Source organism: Miniopterus schreibersii, assembly GCF_964146895.1.
Source record: "Miniopterus schreibersii genome assembly, chromosome: 9".
NCBI classification, from domain to species: Eukaryota; Metazoa; Chordata; class Mammalia; order Chiroptera; family Miniopteridae; genus Miniopterus; species Miniopterus schreibersii.
Window position 1 is genome coordinate 76,881,800 of NC_138118.1, and position 18,714 is coordinate 76,900,513.

Sequence of the window (18,714 nt, forward strand, 5' to 3'; positions counted from 1 at the left end):
TCCTTAATATCTACATTTTTCATTGCTAAGTTGAAATATGGTATTTTTTTAGAAAATAAATGTTTTTCTTGAAGTCACCATGTAGCTTGGACCCTTTCCCTTTATTTTTATTAGGAGAAATTTTTTTCTTCTAATTTGGCTGGTCCTAATCACTTACAATAGGATGTTATGATTGTCCCTTTAACAGAATCAGGTGTCCCACTCATATGTTAAGTTGCCTTTTCTGTTACCCTGAAGAGCAGCAGATCCTCAGGATATAGCCTGGCCTCCCAAGTTTTATCTGTCACACATACTTTACAGGGGATATTCTGCCCTTATCACAGCGTGTGGCTTCCAGACAGTTAACTACTAGACAAACACAGGCCAGTGAGTTTGAGACCTGAGGAGAGAGAAAACCTCCCTGGGAGAAACTGAGAAAAATGAGAAAAGTGTTAAGCAGGGTACCTGTAGAAAGCTGATTGGAAACCAAAGACCTGTCAATGCCTATTTCCTGTTGCTAGTGGGGAGCAGGAAGTTTGCATCAGTGGAGGGTACTTGACGAACCATGAATGGCTCTTTGATTTCTCAGCTTCAGCCTAGAGACAGGCCTGCACCTCTCACAGTCAGATACCTGCCTTTGAGGCAGGGGGAGAGGGGTAAGAGATTTGGCTGATTTAACAATTCTGTTTTTTAATCTATGTAAACCCTTCCCCATCCTTCAGAATAAGATCTATTTATGACCAAATAATTGGACCTTCTGGCTTTTTTCCTTTAAAAAATTTTCCAGGCAAATGGAGTTAAACAGTTGTGAAAATGGATCTTTAAATATGGAAATAAATGACGATGAAGAAATCCTAGTGAAAAACAAGAGTTCCTTATATTTGAAATCTGCAGAGAGAGATTGCAGCCTATCAAGTGAAGAAAATACAGATGATAATATAACAGGTAAAAACAAAATTAAAGTCTGGAGCAAACCCAGTAATTTACTTCTAGACATTTGTCCATAGGGAATAGTCGGATTTAAGGACAAATCTTTGGACAGAGCTGTTCTTTGTGACATTGGGGTCGATTCCAATTATTCATGGTAGTTATGTCCTATAAAGTCATTGCAGGCATGGAATTAGCAAACACAGGGCCATTGCTCTTAGGGGAGATCCAGGATTAGGTTCCTGTGAGCCTCTATTGACAACATTTTTGTTGACTGATCAATATATAACCTTGCTTTATGTGTTTCTATTTCAAGACACCTTATTTACTATATTTGTTGATATAGTAACATCATACCATGGTCAGTAGCTCTGCAGCTCATGCCTGAATCAATCTCATCTAACACATGCATTTTCTCCATAAGGCACATGACAGCTTTCTTTTGCTTAGGAACACCAATAGCACTACCCTGGGGGGCCCTTTTAAACAGTGAAATCAATAACAAAATGCACAAAACATGGCACTGAACAAACACTTGTGTATAGTATGGGAGTTGAAATAAGAAGGCAGAGCTTCACCTTGTTCAACCTTAGCTGGGAACACATAATGTCAGGTGACTCAGTTTTCACCACCGCACATGTCCACAAATGACTGCGAAAGTGCTGTAAGCATTGATTTTAGGATTACAAATGAACTTTAGCAAGTAGGCAAACTCACAAATCCAAAATGCACTAATAACGAGGAATGCTTATGTCTAATACTAAAATTTTAGAAACCTCCTAAATGCCCTCCACATGATGCAGTTTTACATGGTCATTAGAATCATGTTCTGAAGAGTATTCAATGATAATGAGAATATTTTCGATACATTGGTGAAAAAAAGCAAGACGCAAATCTACATATCTTTAAACCTAATTTTGTTTATGTGTATATGTATATATGTGTGTATGTATATCACTCATTTTTATTTCTGTTTACTTTTGTGTGTTTTAGAAATGTTCAACAAGGAATATATATTAATTTTTATAATAAATAGTGGTTTGGTAATAAGTATTTTCTACTCTGCAGTCCAAGGTGAAATGATGAAGGAAGGTGAAGCGGAAAGCTTGGCAAATCATGACAACTTGGCACAGCCTGGGTCAAGCCCCTCAGGCAGCTCTCCAGAATCCCACCCGGAAGAGGGCCAAGAAGTCATCCCAACTTTCTTCAGTACCATGAACACCAGGTATTCTGTACTCTCTAACCTCTCCTACTTTCCATACCTTCTGGAAAATCATCCTGGCGTTCCTTTCAGGTGACTGTGTGTCCTAACAGAATAGAGAATAGGTCTGCTTTGCTATGCACCTCGTCCGAGGCAGTGGATGAGAGGGATTGGATGTGAGGGTGTACTCTGTGAGCAGATCTTAGATTGCTTTGATGGATTCTCTCTGGAAAATGATGTTATTAGACTGCATTATATAGAGAAACAATCACTGGGGCATATGCGTGAAATCTGGCCCAATGATTTGCCCTGTAGAGGGGCAGCTGTTTTCATGACTACCTCTGAACTGCAGAGAGTACCAATGCAATTGCATTCTTCCCTCTCTTTATCACCCAATGGCTTAGCTTCAGTGACATTGAACTTCTGGAAGACAGTGGCATTCCCACAGAAGCTTTCTTGGAGTCGTGTTATGCTGTGGTTCCAGTGCTGGGTAAGGTTGCTGCATTGCCTTAAGTTTGTCAGTCTCCAGAATCAGTCCCACTGCCATCCTGTTGAATTAGAGATCTGAACTGTGGTACTGTACATTAAAATAGTAAAACAAAACAAAGTTAATTTTTTTATTATTTATTTTATCTAACCTAGTATATTCAAAATATTATCTCAAATGTAATCAGTATAAAAGAATCATTAATGAGATCTTTTGCATTCCTTTTTGGTACTAAATCTTTGAAATCTGGTGTGTATTTTACACTGTCAGTATATTTTAGTTTGGACTAGCGAATTGCAAGCACTAAGTGGCCACAAGTCTATTGACTACCATGTTGGATAGTACAGCCCTAAGGATTGCAATATGTATTCAAAGTTTATAAGATTATCCTCACTTGCCACTTAGGACCTTGTTATAGTTACTCACCTCAGGGTGTGTAATAGAAAAAGGTGATGACGGTATCCTAGAAGCCGTTGGAGCTTATGTGTAGAAAATGATTTAAAAGCAAAAACTAAAAGTTGTGGGGGGAAAGTGATTTAGTGTTGCTATAAAAAATATTTTCCACTTGAAAATATTGTTTTTTCAAAGATGTTTTAAATTTTTTCTTTTAGACAAACTGGGCCCCACGGTGTTTGCTCCTGTTAAAATGGATCTGGTTGGCAATATTAAGGTGAATATACTCGCTTGTCTCTGGGAGACTGTTTACTTCAAGGAAATAGTTGCAGGAAATTTCATTCAGACACAAATGATTGTTGAGTTTGATCTCAGAATAAAAAGTGTAGTACAGCTTCCCTGGCCAGTGTGGCTCAGCTGGTTGACCATCGCCCCATGCACCAAAAAGTCGCAGGTTTGATTCCTGGTCAGGGCACAAGCCCAGGTTGCAAGTTCAATCCCCAGTTGGGGTGCATACTGGAAGCAGCAGATGAATGTTTCTCTCTCATGTCGATGTTTTTTTTTCTCTCTCTCCCTCTCCCTTCCTTTCTCTCTAAAATCAATAAAAATATATGTTTTTTTTAAAAGTGTAGGACAGCTGTGAGAAAGGTTCTGGGGTAGGAAAAATTACTTTTAAAATGGTTCTTTAAAACCCTGAGACTATTTAGTTCTAGTTTAAGCCTCATAAGAATTCTCAAACTAAAGATACCATTACCCTGAAAACATAGGGAAGAAAGTAACAGAAGTTGCATTTATTTTGATTTCTTAGGGGCCTGCTTGACAGACTCAAAAGTTTCAATACTATACTGATCTGCTTGGTGGCTTTAGCATTTTGAACTTAGATGACTTCCCTGCTTTTCCTGCAGAAAGTGAATCAGAAGTATATAACCAACAAGGAAGAGTTTACCACCCTCCAGAAGATAGTGCTGCATGAAGTGGAGGCCGACGTAGCCCAGGTTAGGAACTCGGCTACGGAAGCCCTCCTGTGGCTGAAGAGGTGAGGCTGCTGGGGTGGGGCCACAGTTCCACTTCAGCTAAACAGTTGCTGTGGAAAGGAGACTGCTTCCGAGTGAAGGACCTCGCCTGCTTGCAGAGCCTTTTCTAGAAGGTCCATTGAATAGAACACCACCTTTTCTGTTGTTGTTTGCCTTCCTCTTGATGCTGATAAGCATCGTTAATAGTATACATAAGATTAAAGCATGGTAAAGTCGACTGGTTTTGCTTTAAGTCAGTGGGTCACGAACTTCAGGGACATCAGTCACCTAGAGGGCTTTTTAAAAACATATTTGCTCCACCCCAAACTCAGAGTTTCTGACACCAGAAGTCTGGAGTGGGCCCCAGAAGTTTCCTTTTTAGCAAGTCCCTGGGTGATACTGAAGCTGCTGGCCCTGGGACCATGTTTTGAAAACCACTGTTCAACTGCATGAGCTGAGAAGGGCCGGGCAGGCCAGAGGGAGCAGGCGGGGACAGGCTCAGGAAGGACGGCCACGACAGCCACCAACTGCAGGGGGGGCAAGGGGGCTGAGCCCTGCTAGTTCTGTCTGCCCACTGAACGTACGTGCAGTTGGAAACTAAGATTTCTTCCTCTCTTCTGTTTTAGAGGCCTCAAATTTTTGAAAGGATTTTTAACAGAAGTGAAAAATGGGGAGAAGGACATGCAGGCAGCCCTGAGTAAGTGCCCTGCGCCTCGTGGGTCCATCGGGCAGGACGCGGGGCCGGACTCCTGGGGGGGAGACAGGCTGAGGGGAGACTTCTGCTCTTCAGTACTTGATTTTCTTTCTTGTCCATCATTATTAATTATTTCTTATATACTTGGTTTAAAAAGAACCTGTGCGATAGCGACCTGGTAATCTATATCTAACTTATTAAAAATCATCTCTTAAAGAAGAGCTAAATGGTCCGGCCGGGCATGGCTCAGCGGTTGAGCGTCGACCTAGGATCCAGGCGATCGGGGTTTGATTCCTGGTCAGGGCACATGCCCGGGTTGCGGGCTCGATCCCTGGTTGGGGCCGTGCAGGAGGTAGCCGATCAATGACTCTCTTATCACTGATGTTTCTATCTCTCTCTCCCTCTCCTTTCCTCTCTCTGAAATCAATAAAGATATATTTAAAAAAAAAAGAAGAAGAAGAAGAGCTAAATGAATGGAGAGCCATCTCTTCATCTTAATAGGAAAACCTAGTATTTCCAGGAAATCTGTTCTTCCTAAATTAATCTTCAAATGCAGTACAGTCCTCTAAAATCAATATCCAAAGAGAAGGTGATTTTGGAGACCATGAAAGGGAGGGGATGGGGAACCCTGGGAATTTGCTCGGGAGTGAGAGGAAGGGTTCGTCATTATTTTTTACTAATAGACACTGAATGGGTGCTTAATAAACACTAGACAGGTAGGTGGGTGGATAGATGGATGGGTCCATGTGTCAGTTTTGAACAATATCAAAGACTTGGAAGCATCCTCATAGTGCTCCTAACAGAGTGGCTGAACTGTCATTCTTGTCTTATAGCAAATTCTTCCAGCATGGGCCCTGAGGCAGGGGGTGTGGGGAGTGAAATTCCATATTACTTTGAAGCCCTATGTTGTTATGATGTAGAAAAGCACATGGTCAAGCTTTAAGTAGCCATGATTAGAAGTAGTGAAATGAATGAATTAGCTGCTTCTGTTGGGCAGGGGGAGGGGGAACCAGTGTTCATTGCAGCATTTTGTTGATCTCCAGGTGAGTTTACCTCCTTTTGGTCCTTCCTCTGGACCATGAGGCCTGAGGGATTCTGCTCCTACATCATTTTCCCAGGCCTTTCTGTCTAGAAACTTGCCCGTGTGCCGTGAAACAGTAAAAGCTGATATTTGTGTAACACTTTATGAAGCATTTAGACAACTTAATCCTCAAATCAATCCATTTTTACAGATTCAATACCCAGAATTCTGAAAGATTAACATACATGCTAAGACCACAAAGAGTTTGAATCAGGGTCACTTTGGGGCCCCTGCCTCCAAGGTCCTCATTTCCTTACCAGGAAGTCTCCACCATCCCAGGGCTACCTGCATTTTTGGGTTTCTCATACATCCTTGAATTTCCAGGACAGTCTGCTATGTTCTCCCCTGTGTGTCCTGATTTCATTACTAAAAGTATATTCACCATAACTGTTCACACCCCCTACCCAGTATCCGTGGAACTTTATGACTAGTGGAGTGGTTAAGATCATGGGCTCTCTGGAACCCACCATTTAATAGCATTGTGCACTTAGTTTGTTGTCACTTGGTATCAGGCTCTGCCGCAGGATCACGAGGAAAGAATTCTAAGGACCCATGCACAGGAGATTGTGGTATAGTGACACAGTTTATTTATGATGATGTAATATCAGAAGAGTTCTCCTGGCTTCCCAGTGTCTCATCTCCATCTGTCCCGCCATGGGAAAAGTACAACCTTGTCTTCAGCAAGGCAAAGCCAGTGCCCAGAGTTTCTGCTTCATAGTCCTCCAGAGCCTGCGCAGTCTGCTGTGGGCCCTGGTGGCCACTAGACCGGAATGGTCACGTGCTCCTGGGTGGGCAAACAGGCCTCTGCTTCCCAGCTGAACATGCTCAACAATGTCTGACTTCCCTTTACTCTCTTTTCTTTATTAATAACTAGCTAACTATGGTGACTAATTTACTTAAACTTTCTGTCTCTCAGTTTCTTCATCTGTAAAATGGGGATGGTGATATAATTTCTCTAACAAAGCTGTTGTAAAGATTAAATAGGCTCATGCATGTGAAAAGATTAGAAAAGTGGTACATAATAAGCACTTAATAGAGATTGGCTTCAATTGTCATTTATATTTTCCTCCTCATGACCTATGAAGTTGATAACCTGCCAGAAAATGGGGTTTATTTGTCCCAAAACAGAAATAGAAAGTTTACAAAGCTCAGATGCTAAGCCCGAAATTTCTCTTCAGAGTAACTGCTTAACACGGAGCTTTCACACCAGGAGGAGGACTCCTCCACCTGCAGGATGCGGGAGGTGCAGCAGGGGCCTGTCACCTGAAGCGTTTGCGCTGTGTGGCTGTGTGAGGGTAAAAGGGGCTGCTGATCGCACTCACCCCCTGCTGGAGCTGGGTGGAAGAGCATCCCGCTGCCTACAGGACACCCCAAGTGGGAAGGCGAGCTTGGCCCTGGAGGTGGAGAGGAAGTGGAGGGTATGCCCTTTCTGTCCTGCCTCCACCCGAGTCTGCCCCTTTCCCTCCCCTGCCTTTTAGGAAAGTGGGCCAGGAAATGCTGACTCAAACTGGAGAGGAGGCTTGAAGGGCAACTGCTGCTTCAAAACTGAAATAATCACAGCCAATCGCAGCCTTGCCTTTCCTTCCTCTCCTTCCCTTCAGCGCTGTTTTCTGTGGAAGGAAAAGGGGGTAGTGAATTTAACATTTGCATCTGATGTTCAGGATTATTTCAGAGGTTTTCAGATTTAAATAACTTCTTCCTCATAGGGATCCCTAGTTTCCTGCTGCTGTCCAGTGTGGACAGAGGTTTCCCTAACCCCCTCCCCCTGTCTGACACGGCAGCTCTGTGCAGACAGAATTTTACGAAAAATTTTGGCACGGTAATTATTTAGAGCCCATAGTCACCTCGGTGCATATTTCTGCTGGGTTAACAGCTTCTCTTTTCTCATTTTGAAATCACAGCCTTCATAAGTGGCACTGATGTCTTGTCTGAAATGAGGGAGTTCGGGTATATGAGTAAAACAAGTGTATGCCAGTTTCTATGCCATACATAGGCAACTTAGCTTGTATGTTTTAAATTCTAAACTGGAACTTGAGTTATTGTGCTAACAGCTGCCACTCATAGAGCACGCACTATGGGTGTGACAGCAGGTTCCTGATAAACATTTCATCTACCCTTCCAAATACTTCCCTTCTGCTGCAGGTAAACTGAGGTATGGAGAGGGTAAGTACCTTCCCTGGGGTCTCAGATCTAGACCAGTGGTTCTCAAAGTGGTCCAAGGACAGCAGCATTTTTATCACCTGGAAACTTACTAGAAATGCAGGCTACCAGGCCCCACTCAACACCTGCTGACTCCAAGTCTAGCAGAGCCCAGCAATCTCTGTGTTAAGCCATTGAGATGATTCTGGTCCGTGCTAAGGTTTGAGACTAGCACTCATCTAGAGCTAGGATGTCAAAGCTCACTTAGTTATCCTCAGCATGAGTTAATTTTGCCTTCCTTTCAGGATAATTAGCTAGTTCCCCAATAACTGAAAATGTTTCCTAACAGGAACAGCAAGACAGTTAGGGATAAATTGAAGATAAACCTTGGATGGCATTCCCAAATTTGAAAACACTGCTTAAGAAAGGTTTGGAGGTAAACAGTCATAAAACTTGTGTATCTTAGTGGCCTCGAAAAATGGGAGCTGATATGTAAAAGGCCTAAATGACTTAAAAGGAAGCCATGGCATCTGTTAACTCCCTGAGAAATGTGTGGATAGTCGTTGTCTGGCTGCAGTGCTGTGACCCAGAATGAGTTACCAGCATTTGGAAGGAGGCCTTGGGCTTTATCTTGCCCCCTTTCGAACCATTTGAACCATTGCTTAGATTCCCCATAATGATGATTAGAGTGAACCATTTTGGGTGGTCTTATGCCAAGAGCTGCCTTGAACCCCTAGTGCCCCTTGACATTCTCTAGAGGTCGTTCTAAGAAAAGAGTTGGGTGCACAGGCGGATATGTTTAATGGTCCAGCCTCTAGCTGAGCCCCTCCCTTCGCGGACACTATATCAAAGAGCTTTTGGAAAGCATCCCTATAAGCAGAGGGAAGAGAAGCCGCTCTGGCATTTCATGCCCCATTGTACTAAATGTTACGCGCTCTGCGCTGGTCCCCCAGCGGGACGGCACATGCCGCAGCGCTCCCCTCAGAGTGATTCCACAAATGTCAGGTAAACATTAACCCACCAACGTCTCCAGGATGCTTGGTTATGCATTAAATATGAAAGGCTGTCTTAGGAAGGGAGAGCTGTGTGAGAAAGTCCGAACTCTTAGTCAGATGTTTAGTGTCAAATTATAACTCGGCTAATTGTTCTGAAAATACTATGGAGCGAGAGTCAAGTCGTGCGCGCTCCAAAACTGCGCAGCACGTGCCTCTCCTGGCAGAATCGGCCTCCGTGCAAGTTCCCGTCTAGACTGCCTGGAGTTACCAAAGGATCTCACCTCTGTCCGCTGCCTGTTGAGTTGGCGTTTCTCTAGACAATTTGTTTTGCCTGAAGCTTAGTCTCTATAAAGAATTCAGGGGGTATTTTCCTAGTATCTGAGGGTTTTTTTAAATTTTTATTTCAGACATTTAACAAATATCTACCACTTGACCAAGTATATAAAATAGTTCAATACACTGCCCGTGTACCACCCCTGTGCCCCCAGACTACTCTCATTTTCCAGAGGTCTTCATCCAGATTTGCTGTTTGTCATTACACAATGCATGTTTGTATACTTCTGTGTATTTGTGTGTCCATAAGCAGTACCTAGTATGTATCACATGTTTTAAACTCATACACATGGTGTCACACTATACACAGTCCTCTCTCTCTTGGTGTTTTTCGTATTTGCCCACTGCTCACTTACTGGCAGGCCTTCCCTGGTTCCCGGTTCTTACTGAAGGACCTCCTAGGTTAGCCCGTCCGCAGGGCTGGTGGTGGTGGTTGTTTCCTGAGCTCAGCAAAGGACTGGCTCTACCTTTCCTGGCTTCGCTTATCTACTCCTAAGCTCTCTCTTAAAACTTAGATTGCGTTTCTTCTCTGTCTCACTACAACCCAGAGGAACTTCACAGATTCTTACCAGTTATAGATCTATGCCAGAGAAACTCTCACCGATTCCGTTTCTGGCTAGAATGGTTGTCTGCCAACCGTCATGGGAAGGTCATTCTCGCTCAGATACTGTGGTAGGTTTAGTGATGGTCTCTGAATACCTCATAGTGAGTTTCTGAATTACCGGTAAAGAAATCACACTTGTATTATTTCCATAAACAGACTAAGGTCCAACTTCTTTCAGGAAATGGCTGGAAACAACGCATTTTTCATTTTCTTCATTTTGTTTCACGAACGATAGACATTAGCTTTTGGCAAAATGGTTTAATGTGTCAGGAGTGCCCCAAGTTCTCATTGCTTTTAGCTTTGTGACCTTGGGCGAGTCACGGTCTCTCTGGGTTTTCTGTTTCTTCAATTGTAAAGGAAGAGAATTGAGCAGGCGATGAACTGTCCAGGCTTCCTGCTCCGAAATCTCAACTCGGGCTCTGAGGAAGTGACACGTCTCAAGGAGCTGGGAGAAGGGCATCATTTATGTCTTTCAGAAGCCAGAAATCCTTCCAGATTGCAGAGCACAAATTATGATGATGAATGGGTATTACAGTGCCGATTAATGTATTTCACTATGTAATCTCTGGGTAACTGAAATAGGTCAGGCTTAGGCTTCATCGTGTTTTAACGCAGCCTCACGTGGCAGGGGTACTTGCAGCCCTGCAAGTCAGCTAAGGACTTTCGGCAAATCTTTTTTTTTTTTTAACGAGTTTAATTTCATTTGGTGATTTTGAGTTATAGCCTGAGTCAGGACCCGGCCCAAACTCTCTGTCACCGCCTTCACCCATTAGACCACCGGTCCACACTTTGCCGGGTGGCCTCCTCTCTAGCAGGGTGCAGACACTGTAAGGAACAGCTGCCCCCTGGCAGGGCCAGGAGGGAGGCCACGGGTCGTGCTGCCCCACAAGCACCCCCTCTTCCCTAGACCAGGCTGCCTGCCGCGCTGTTTGGACTCCCAGCACCCTTGTTTTCCGGCTGCCCTCTAGAAGGGGTGCACGGAGAAAGGTTTCAGGCTTTTTTGAATGGTTGATTAAATGGCAAAGTGTAGGAAGATACAACATCTCTGAGGCTGGCGTAACACTGGATCCAGAGCCCTTGTAAACAGGCATTTTGTCTGGCCAGGGGGGCTTTGGAGCTGAATGCTCAGGCCGGGGGGCTGCATTTGCCGAGTCTCACCTTGTTACTCCCCAACCACAGTTCCAGATCAAATCGATCATGACTGTTAGCCAAAGAAAATAAACTCTCTGTGTAGGAAAAAAGACAGAGAATACACACACATACCCCACTGTGGTGACCTCTGTGAGGCACAATTATTCAGGTTTCTTTAGTTCCCTCGTTTTTGAGTTTTTCATATTTTTAACAGTGAGTATGCATTCCTTGTGAAATGAGAAAAATCAGGAAGCTCTGTTTTTATAAACTGTCCCTGTGCCTCAGGTGGGAAGTTCAGAATCCTTTACATGGCACCTAAAGGTCCTCAAAATTCAAAAGGTCCTGCCCCAGTGAGCCGCTCCCCACCCTTGTGATAATTTAAAATATTTTTATATCCTACGATAAACCTAAGCAGTCATTAAACGGTGGTGGTTCTTGTGCTAGTGCTGAAACCAGCACATGAAAATGCAGTTTGGAATAGAATTTAGATGAGCTAAACAAGGTGAAGGTCAAACCCCACCCCCCACCCCCGGGATACTCGTAGTAATTCAGGAATAAGCGCTCTGTAAACTGCAGGAGACAGCGCCTAGAAAATAAAATGGAGCATTGAAATAAAAATGCACTGTGGTGAGAGAGCCCTGTGCCTCCTGAGGATGCATTTATTCCTGTGGAAAAATCAGCATTGACGTTTGCATGTATTGAATTATTTAAAGTGTCAGGAACACATCCCCGGCATAAACTCCAGTCACCTTGTGCTTGAGATTATTTTTTTGTAATTAAAATTACTATATACCAGTTTTTAAATCTCACTGTAAAACACTGGCACAAAAATAATAGGTTTTAATCTTTAAAGTCTAGAATATGAATGACTTTTATCGATGGGCTCCCCCATTTACTTTATAACTAGCTCAGTGACTTTAGTTTTAAAGGTTTTGGGGTCTAATGCTGTGTACCCAGGGTCATAGGGCATCTGGGCCAGACATTTGACATCCCAGACTTAAATGTTCCAATTGAACAGAACCTTAGAGGTTGTCTTACAAAGGGGGAGACAGGTGGTGAGAGGGCAGCTGAGGGCCTGGCCCAGGGTTGCACAACACTTCAAAGAACCGCATTTTAATATTTTCACGGTGTATTTTATAGTGTATCTATAATGACTTTCCAGTATCCTTTCCTCCCTCTTTATTTTCTCATGTGTATTAACCCCCCCCCATGATAGTAAGCAGAGTTCTGCTATATTAACACAGGATAAGAGTGGCAATACCTGTTTTTCTTTAAATATTTTTCTCTTTTTCTGTGTCAGCCTTTATTCCTACTCACGTCTTTTGGGCTACATAACCTTATAATTAGCCTTTGCTCGTCAGTTCCTAAGACCAGTAGGAACCGCGTACCTCGGAAAGGACGCGATGCTCAGAGCACGTCCGCTCTGGCGAGACTGTCCTCATGGCGCTCCCCTTGCTTCCTAGACACCGCCTACGGGAAGACGCTGCGGCAGCACCACGGCTGGGTCGTTCGCGGGGTTTTCGCCGTAAGTAGCCTCCTGCCTCCTGGCGTTCCGACGGTCGCAGCAGGGTGGGGTGGTTTCGGGCGCATGGTGTCTGCGTTTGCTTTGTCTTCCGGAATAAGCACAGAGTGTCACTCACTTGAAGGAAGTCTGTAGTCTTAGCTGTGTGGGAATGTGGGTGACAGAGTGTCTAGAACAGGAAAGACTGTTGGGGAGCGTGCATTACCCATCCAGCTCCAGTCCCTGTGGGATTTGCCTCCGAGGCGGTGGCCTCTCTGAGATGGTAAAGTGTCCACGCAGAGGGGGGCAGGCAGTGCCCAGGCCTCAGCACCGAGGGGAAGGAACCGGGGATGCCCTCGGCCTCATCGCTCCCTCTGCTGCCCGTTGTCCTCAGTTTTGTTCATGCTCAGATTTTGATTTTTTTCTTAATGAATTTCACTGACTGTTATCTGAACTGGGTGTGCCAGCAGCCTGGGCTAGGATTCTCTCCTTACCCAGGTACTTTCGTCGTGGAGGTGCTTGTATTCATGTATTTTGGCTCCTGTTATGCACCACTCCTTCCTTCCCAGCATGTTGACCCAGGAGGAACACACACCTGGGCCTCCCGGTCCCCTGGACAGATCACTGAGCCTGGTGTGTGAAGTAGCAGGACTAGCTGGCCCCTTGACAGCAGCAGGAACGTGTACTCTGATTCTCCGCCCAGGAGACGGCAGTCTCAGTCACATGCAGCCCCGAAAAGGCCATGTCTCGTGGGGGGACACTAGGAAACGTTGTGGCATATGAGTGTGCTTTGGAAAATCCGGTGTTGTTTTTACTAATTGAAAGGATGGGACACATCATTTGCCCGAGGTACAAACTGTGTGTGCTAGGTTATAATTTATTAGGAGTCAGGTAGAGGAAGTGGGAAGAATTTACAGTGGGAGAAATCAAATTTTAGTGAAAATGAAAGCGTACTTGAAAGCATGGAGATAATAGGAGCCAGACCAGTTGCGGCTACAAACTGCCCGCACTTACCTTCAGTCATGTTACAATAGTAGCTGCCGTGCAGCTCTGGGACACCTGTCGTGTGCTAGGCATTGTGCCAGGTACTTCCTTGTCTGTTCCCTTTGGTAATCCTCAGGATTAACTCCCACTATTTTATAAATTCAGAACCATTAATTCCAGTCCCAGGGCCCCAAAATGAGGCTATGCAGAGCCCAGGTCTAAACCCAGACCCACTGTGCTTGCACAATATTTCCCTACTATGGAGGTACCGTAGTTTATTTGTCCAGTCCTCTGTGTTGGAAATTTAAGCTGCTTTTAAGTTTGTTGCTACAGATAAAACAGCATCTGTTCATATGCATTTTTTACTTTAAAAACCTCTTATTTTCTCACAATAGGTTCCTAGAATTAGAATTGCTATGTCTAATGCCAATAACTACAACCACAACCTAGAATTTGGAGCACTGACCATGTACTAGACATTGTTTTAAGTTCTCTATATATGTGAAGGTATTAACTTCATAACTCTGAGCAGTTCTCTTATTTTCCCTGCTTGTAGACAAAGAAGCCTGAGACACAAGGAGGGAGGTCATACACCCAAAGTGACAGAGCAAGAACATTGTGAAGGCTCTTGACATTGTTACCAATAATTTTTAAAGTTACTGGTTTTTAAGAAAATAGATTATGTTGAGCATTTGGCAACAGTCTTATCAGTAGAGGAGCTAGATTGGCCCTTCTCTCCAAGTCTTTCCTACTTTGGAAAGTTTATTGGGTTCCCTAACGTGCTGGTTAATTAGCAGGGGCAAATTCATTTAACTGATCTCAGTTGCTCAGGAAACATCTTTTACACTCAACGAATTTGATTCATATATCAGCCAAAGAGTGAGCTTTTATCTTCAAACAATTATAATCTATAGAACTAATGCCCGGTTGGGGCTCTGCCTCCAACGTGGCCACTCACCATTGTTCTTGACCTTTTTGGTTTCCTCTTTGGTTGAGTTCTGTCATTGGTTCCCAAATAGACTTGGCTGTATCACTGTCTTCTAGGAGCCTTTGAGAAATTCCCTGGGCCCCACTTTGGGAAAAGTTTTTAAATTTTTTATTTCACTTAAACATTCGTACATAGTGTTTGTTTGCTGAAATTCCTCAAGCAAATATGTGAAGGACCAGGTCTTCCTCCCCTCGGCCTGTGCTGAAACCATTGAGTGGTAAATGCCAGTCGCTCCATCTGCAGAAAGGGTGAGGGTTCATTCTCAAAGACTTTCAAATTCCAAGTGTAAGGATGCTCAAGAAAGAAACTGTAGAAAGAATCTTTTCAAGATTCTAAAAAGTCCCTAGAGGTCTCAGCAGAGCCAGCCCACTCTGGGAGCAGGTGGTCTGCAGAGCGAGGGTAGCTGTAAGTAGCCGGGGAATCTTCCATCAGGGGAGCAGTGTGGTGTGATGTGCGGTTGACAAAGCACAGAGACGATCCTAGGCTCAGGTCCTGGCTAGGCTCTCATTAGCTATGTGACGTTCATCTGTAAAATAGGGACATAAACTGTACAGGGTTCCTAGGAAGATGAACTGGGATAAAGTGCATTAAAGCATCAGTGCTCAAGCAAATGGAAAATATTCAACCAAGAGTGCGAAGGAAATACTGTCTACTTGGGGGAAATAGGAGATACACAGAGAAACGTATGTGTGAAGATGAGACCCAGATAGGAGAGGGAGGTCCCTGGAAGACCAGCCAGGTGGGAGCAAAGCCTCTGGCAGCAACATGCATACAGGTAGACTCTGAGGGTCCAAGGGGAACCCTGCATCACTCTGTGCATGAGAAGGGAGCTTTTCTTAAACTTCCCTGGGCACTGCCTGACTTGAAGGCATTATTCATCCTCAGGATGGGCCAAGTGCATGCATATGTGCTACTTCTAGCCTTAAAATTACTTGATTTGGCGCTTGGAAAAACTTTCAGAGTCCACGAATTCAAAGTGTATATTTCTATTTTTCACCTTTTTTATTTGTTTATTAATCCTCACTGGAGGATATTTTTAACATTGATTTTTTATTCATTTTTTAGAGAGAATAAAAGGGAGGAGAGAGAGAGAGAGAGAGAGAGAGAGAGAGAGAGAGAGGAGAGAAAGTGAAAGTGAATGTGAGAGAGAGACATCGATTGGTTGCCTCCTGCACAAGCCCCTGACCGGGGCCGGAATCAAACCCGTGACCCTTGGGTGCTCAGGCCGATGCTCTAACCACCCAGGCAAACTGGCCAGGGCTGTATTTCTGTTTTTTACTTTTTGTGCTCCTCAGGGGGGTGTGTGTGTGTGCCTGCCGTGCGTCGGGTGAAGAGTGCAGGGCGAGACGCAGTGCCCGTTCTCACGGCAGCTCTCTTGCAGTTAGCTTTGAGGGCAGCTCCGTCCTATGAAGATTTCGTGGCCGCGTTAACTATAAAGGAGGGCGACCACCAGAAAGCAGCTTTCAGCGCTGGGATGCAGAGGGACCTGAGCCTCTACCTCCCTGCCATGGAAAAGCAGCTGGCCATCCTGGACACGCTGTACGAGGTCCACGGGCTGGAGAGCGACGAGGTGGTGTGACGCCTGCGGGACATTGCCGCCTGCCGCTTGCAGGGAAGAAAGCTCAGCGAAGCCTTCCGTTGCCCCACTTAATTTCCAGCAGCAGCTTCGACCCTCTCCACCCCCAGCCTGGGGAAATGTTGAGGAGGAGGCAACACCTAGTGCTTTTGTATATCATTTTTAAATGCGTATATGTTTTGTGTGTTTAAAAATCAAGGTGCTATATATTTCAGTTCAAAGGGCCTCCTGGAAACCAAATCGTAGCTGTTAACAGAGACTTGAACGGCGAGTTACAAGAGCAGATTTGACACGTGAATTTGTTGGCATTGCTTCGTTTTGTTTTTAGCTTTGAGTTTTAATGGGCCACCCAAAGCCAAGCTGAAAATGAGCAAGTTCTGTATCAAGGACTGTAACTCACAGGCAGTGTTTCAGTCAACCTAGAATTGGACTAAACGTTTGGAGGGAGCTAAGCCCCCTGTTAAAGCTGTTGAAGTGACAGTCGGCTCTCCCCAGACATTCTTCAGAGACTCTTCTCTCCGTGGCTCCATGAGCGAGAAGGGGCTGTGCAGTCCAGGGTGCAGAGCATGGGCGGGACCATGTCACTGTGGGAGGTGAAGACATCCACAAGGAGTGCCATCCTGGGGTACACATGGGGAGACCATGGCTCTAAAGAGCCAAGTGGTGCCCTGAGCTGAGGGCAGTGTGAGAGGGGGACAGGTCACCCGAGATGACTCTAGTGCCCACTCTTGTTCCCATGCTTTCCCAGACGTTATCTCAACTTGGACATTGTAGCAACACCGTGACATCCAGGGATTATTACCCAATTTCAAAAGCAAGGTTTAAATAGAGGAACCAGGTGATGTCCAGGTGTGATCTGACCACCTCTGCATCAAAGTCACATGAGTGCTGTTCAATACAGCAAGTTCCCGGGCCTTACCCGCCTGGAGAACCAGATCCCGTGGGTGGGACTCAGGAATCTGCATTTGAATACACTATTCAAATGATTCTTGTGCACACAGAATTGAAGAATCGTGACATTAAATCCTAGTTTACAGAATTTTCAGTCTTCTGCATGAACTAAATGATGTGTTCTTTTTTCTAAAGAGGAAGAGGCTATTATAGAAATGAAACAGTTAAAGGGAGAGTGAGACGCTAGCCATGTTTACTCAGCAGCTTTCCTGATTGAGCCAGCACCGGGCCCAGCCAGTATGTTGCAGGCAGGGACCTGGGGTCTCAGTGTGCTCTCTGATCAGTCATGGTTTAACCACCAATTAGCAGCTGCTTAGCAATCCTAAAAGATTAGGGACCATGTCAAGGTTAAAGGTGGGATTTCAGCCTTTCATAAACAACCTGGTGTGGACATTGCCCTGAAAGAGTGACAGTGGGACTTGCCCTGGTCTCGGGGCCACACTGCCAGGAGTGCATGGGAGAGAAGCCATGGTGCCTTCCCTGTCAGAGGCCCCTTCCTTGGAGTGGCTGGAAGGCCATCTCCTCCATGAGGTGGCTCCCCGGGGGAGAGGGGAGTTCCTTTGAGGAGCGCAGGTGAATGCTGCCTGAGCAGCCCTAGAAGATGCTGTTCCGAGGGCAAAGGGAACCCCCTCCTCGGACAGAGAGGCTCATGTAGGGAGGGGCGTTGATTTTGTCTTCTGTGTGTCTTTTAAACAAGTGGGCATTTATTTAGCTCAGGTTAATGAAGCAGGCGCTCTGCTCACATAAGGACTTCTGGAAAAGGCTTAAACCTAGAACAGCAACATCAGATGTTTTAAGGCTGGAGAGAAAACGGTGCTGAAACGACGCTGGTTGTTTTGTATTTCAGCACTTCCTCTTGGCACCTGCCAAGGTGCGTGTGTGTTGTCCCCCCCGCCCAGCAATCAGTGTGGATGTCCCTCTCCTGCTAGTGTGGAAATGATGGCGGGACTGGGGGATCCTGCCCCTAACATAGCCTCCTAAAAGGGAAATAAAAACCAGCCAATCTTTGCCAGTACCTTGAATGAAGACTCTGTAGGCTTTGTGCCATTGGAGGGGAAGCGACCAGGAGACTAAGTGCTGGGAACCGTGACCCTCCTGATCACCTGCTGGTGCTCCCTGTCACCACAGGCGAACTCGTGTGGAGAGGGAGTGGGCACAGGGAACGTACCTCAGGGCTGCCCGAGAAGCTGAGTACACACAGAAAGCTGCCCGCCACGGCCCTTTGATGTTGGTACGGGAACTGCTGGTACACATGACTCAGTTTCCTGGGAGGAACAATTGAGTCTTATCTGGGGTCATGGGAACCTGGTAGAATAACTGGAGTAAGTTACGTTTCCTGCCCACCCTTCCCCAGCCCTATAGAAAGGGCGATGTTTTTGGAAGGTATTTTCCTCGCTGGAGCATATTGAGTATGCCCACGGTGTGTAAAGCTCTGAGAGCCCTTCAGTAAAAATAACTAGGAATTGAGCCCAGTACTAGGCGGTAAGTTCACCTCGACTGCAGCTTGGCCCGGGCAGAGCTTCCTCCTGGATCCACAGCATCTGCTGCATTTTAGCCCGAGTCCTAATTTGTGCTGCTTCCCAGTCACTGTCTCAGAAGGGGACAAAGAGAAGATAATTAAGGCTTTCTCCCATAATCCGGCAAGATTCCAGGCATCTGAGCTTCCCCGCACCCTGCCAGCAGGAGAGGAGGAGGAAAGGCCGGTGTGTTTGTTCACAGAGCAGTCCTCTTGCTCTC

At 45.3% G+C, this 18,714-nt stretch overlaps 1 protein-coding gene across 6 annotated transcripts in view; it reads left to right on the forward strand.

Moving 5' to 3' along the window:
- PLEKHA8 (pleckstrin homology domain containing A8) overlaps positions 1-18,714 on the forward strand; it is a 47,508-nt gene that overhangs the window by 17,519 nt on the left and 11,275 nt on the right. For 2 of the 6 annotated variants that reach the window (XM_081147779.1, XM_081147776.1), the window contains 8 exons: positions 767-924; positions 1,975-2,131; positions 2,512-2,597; positions 3,206-3,264; positions 3,893-4,023; positions 4,627-4,697; positions 12,441-12,502; positions 15,832-17,997. In XM_081147779.1, coding sequence (XP_081003905.1) covers positions 767-924; positions 1,975-2,131; positions 2,512-2,597; positions 3,206-3,264; positions 3,893-4,023; positions 4,627-4,697; positions 12,441-12,502; positions 15,832-16,029 — 922 coding nt within the window. In that variant the 3' untranslated portion in view covers positions 16,030-17,997. Of the gene's footprint in view, positions 1-766; positions 925-1,974; positions 2,132-2,511; positions 2,598-3,205; positions 3,265-3,892; positions 4,024-4,626; positions 4,698-12,440; positions 12,503-15,831; positions 17,998-18,714 lie in introns of those variants that run through there. The other 4 variants (XM_081147774.1, XM_081147778.1, XM_081147777.1 and 1 more) reach the window with 3 other exon arrangements.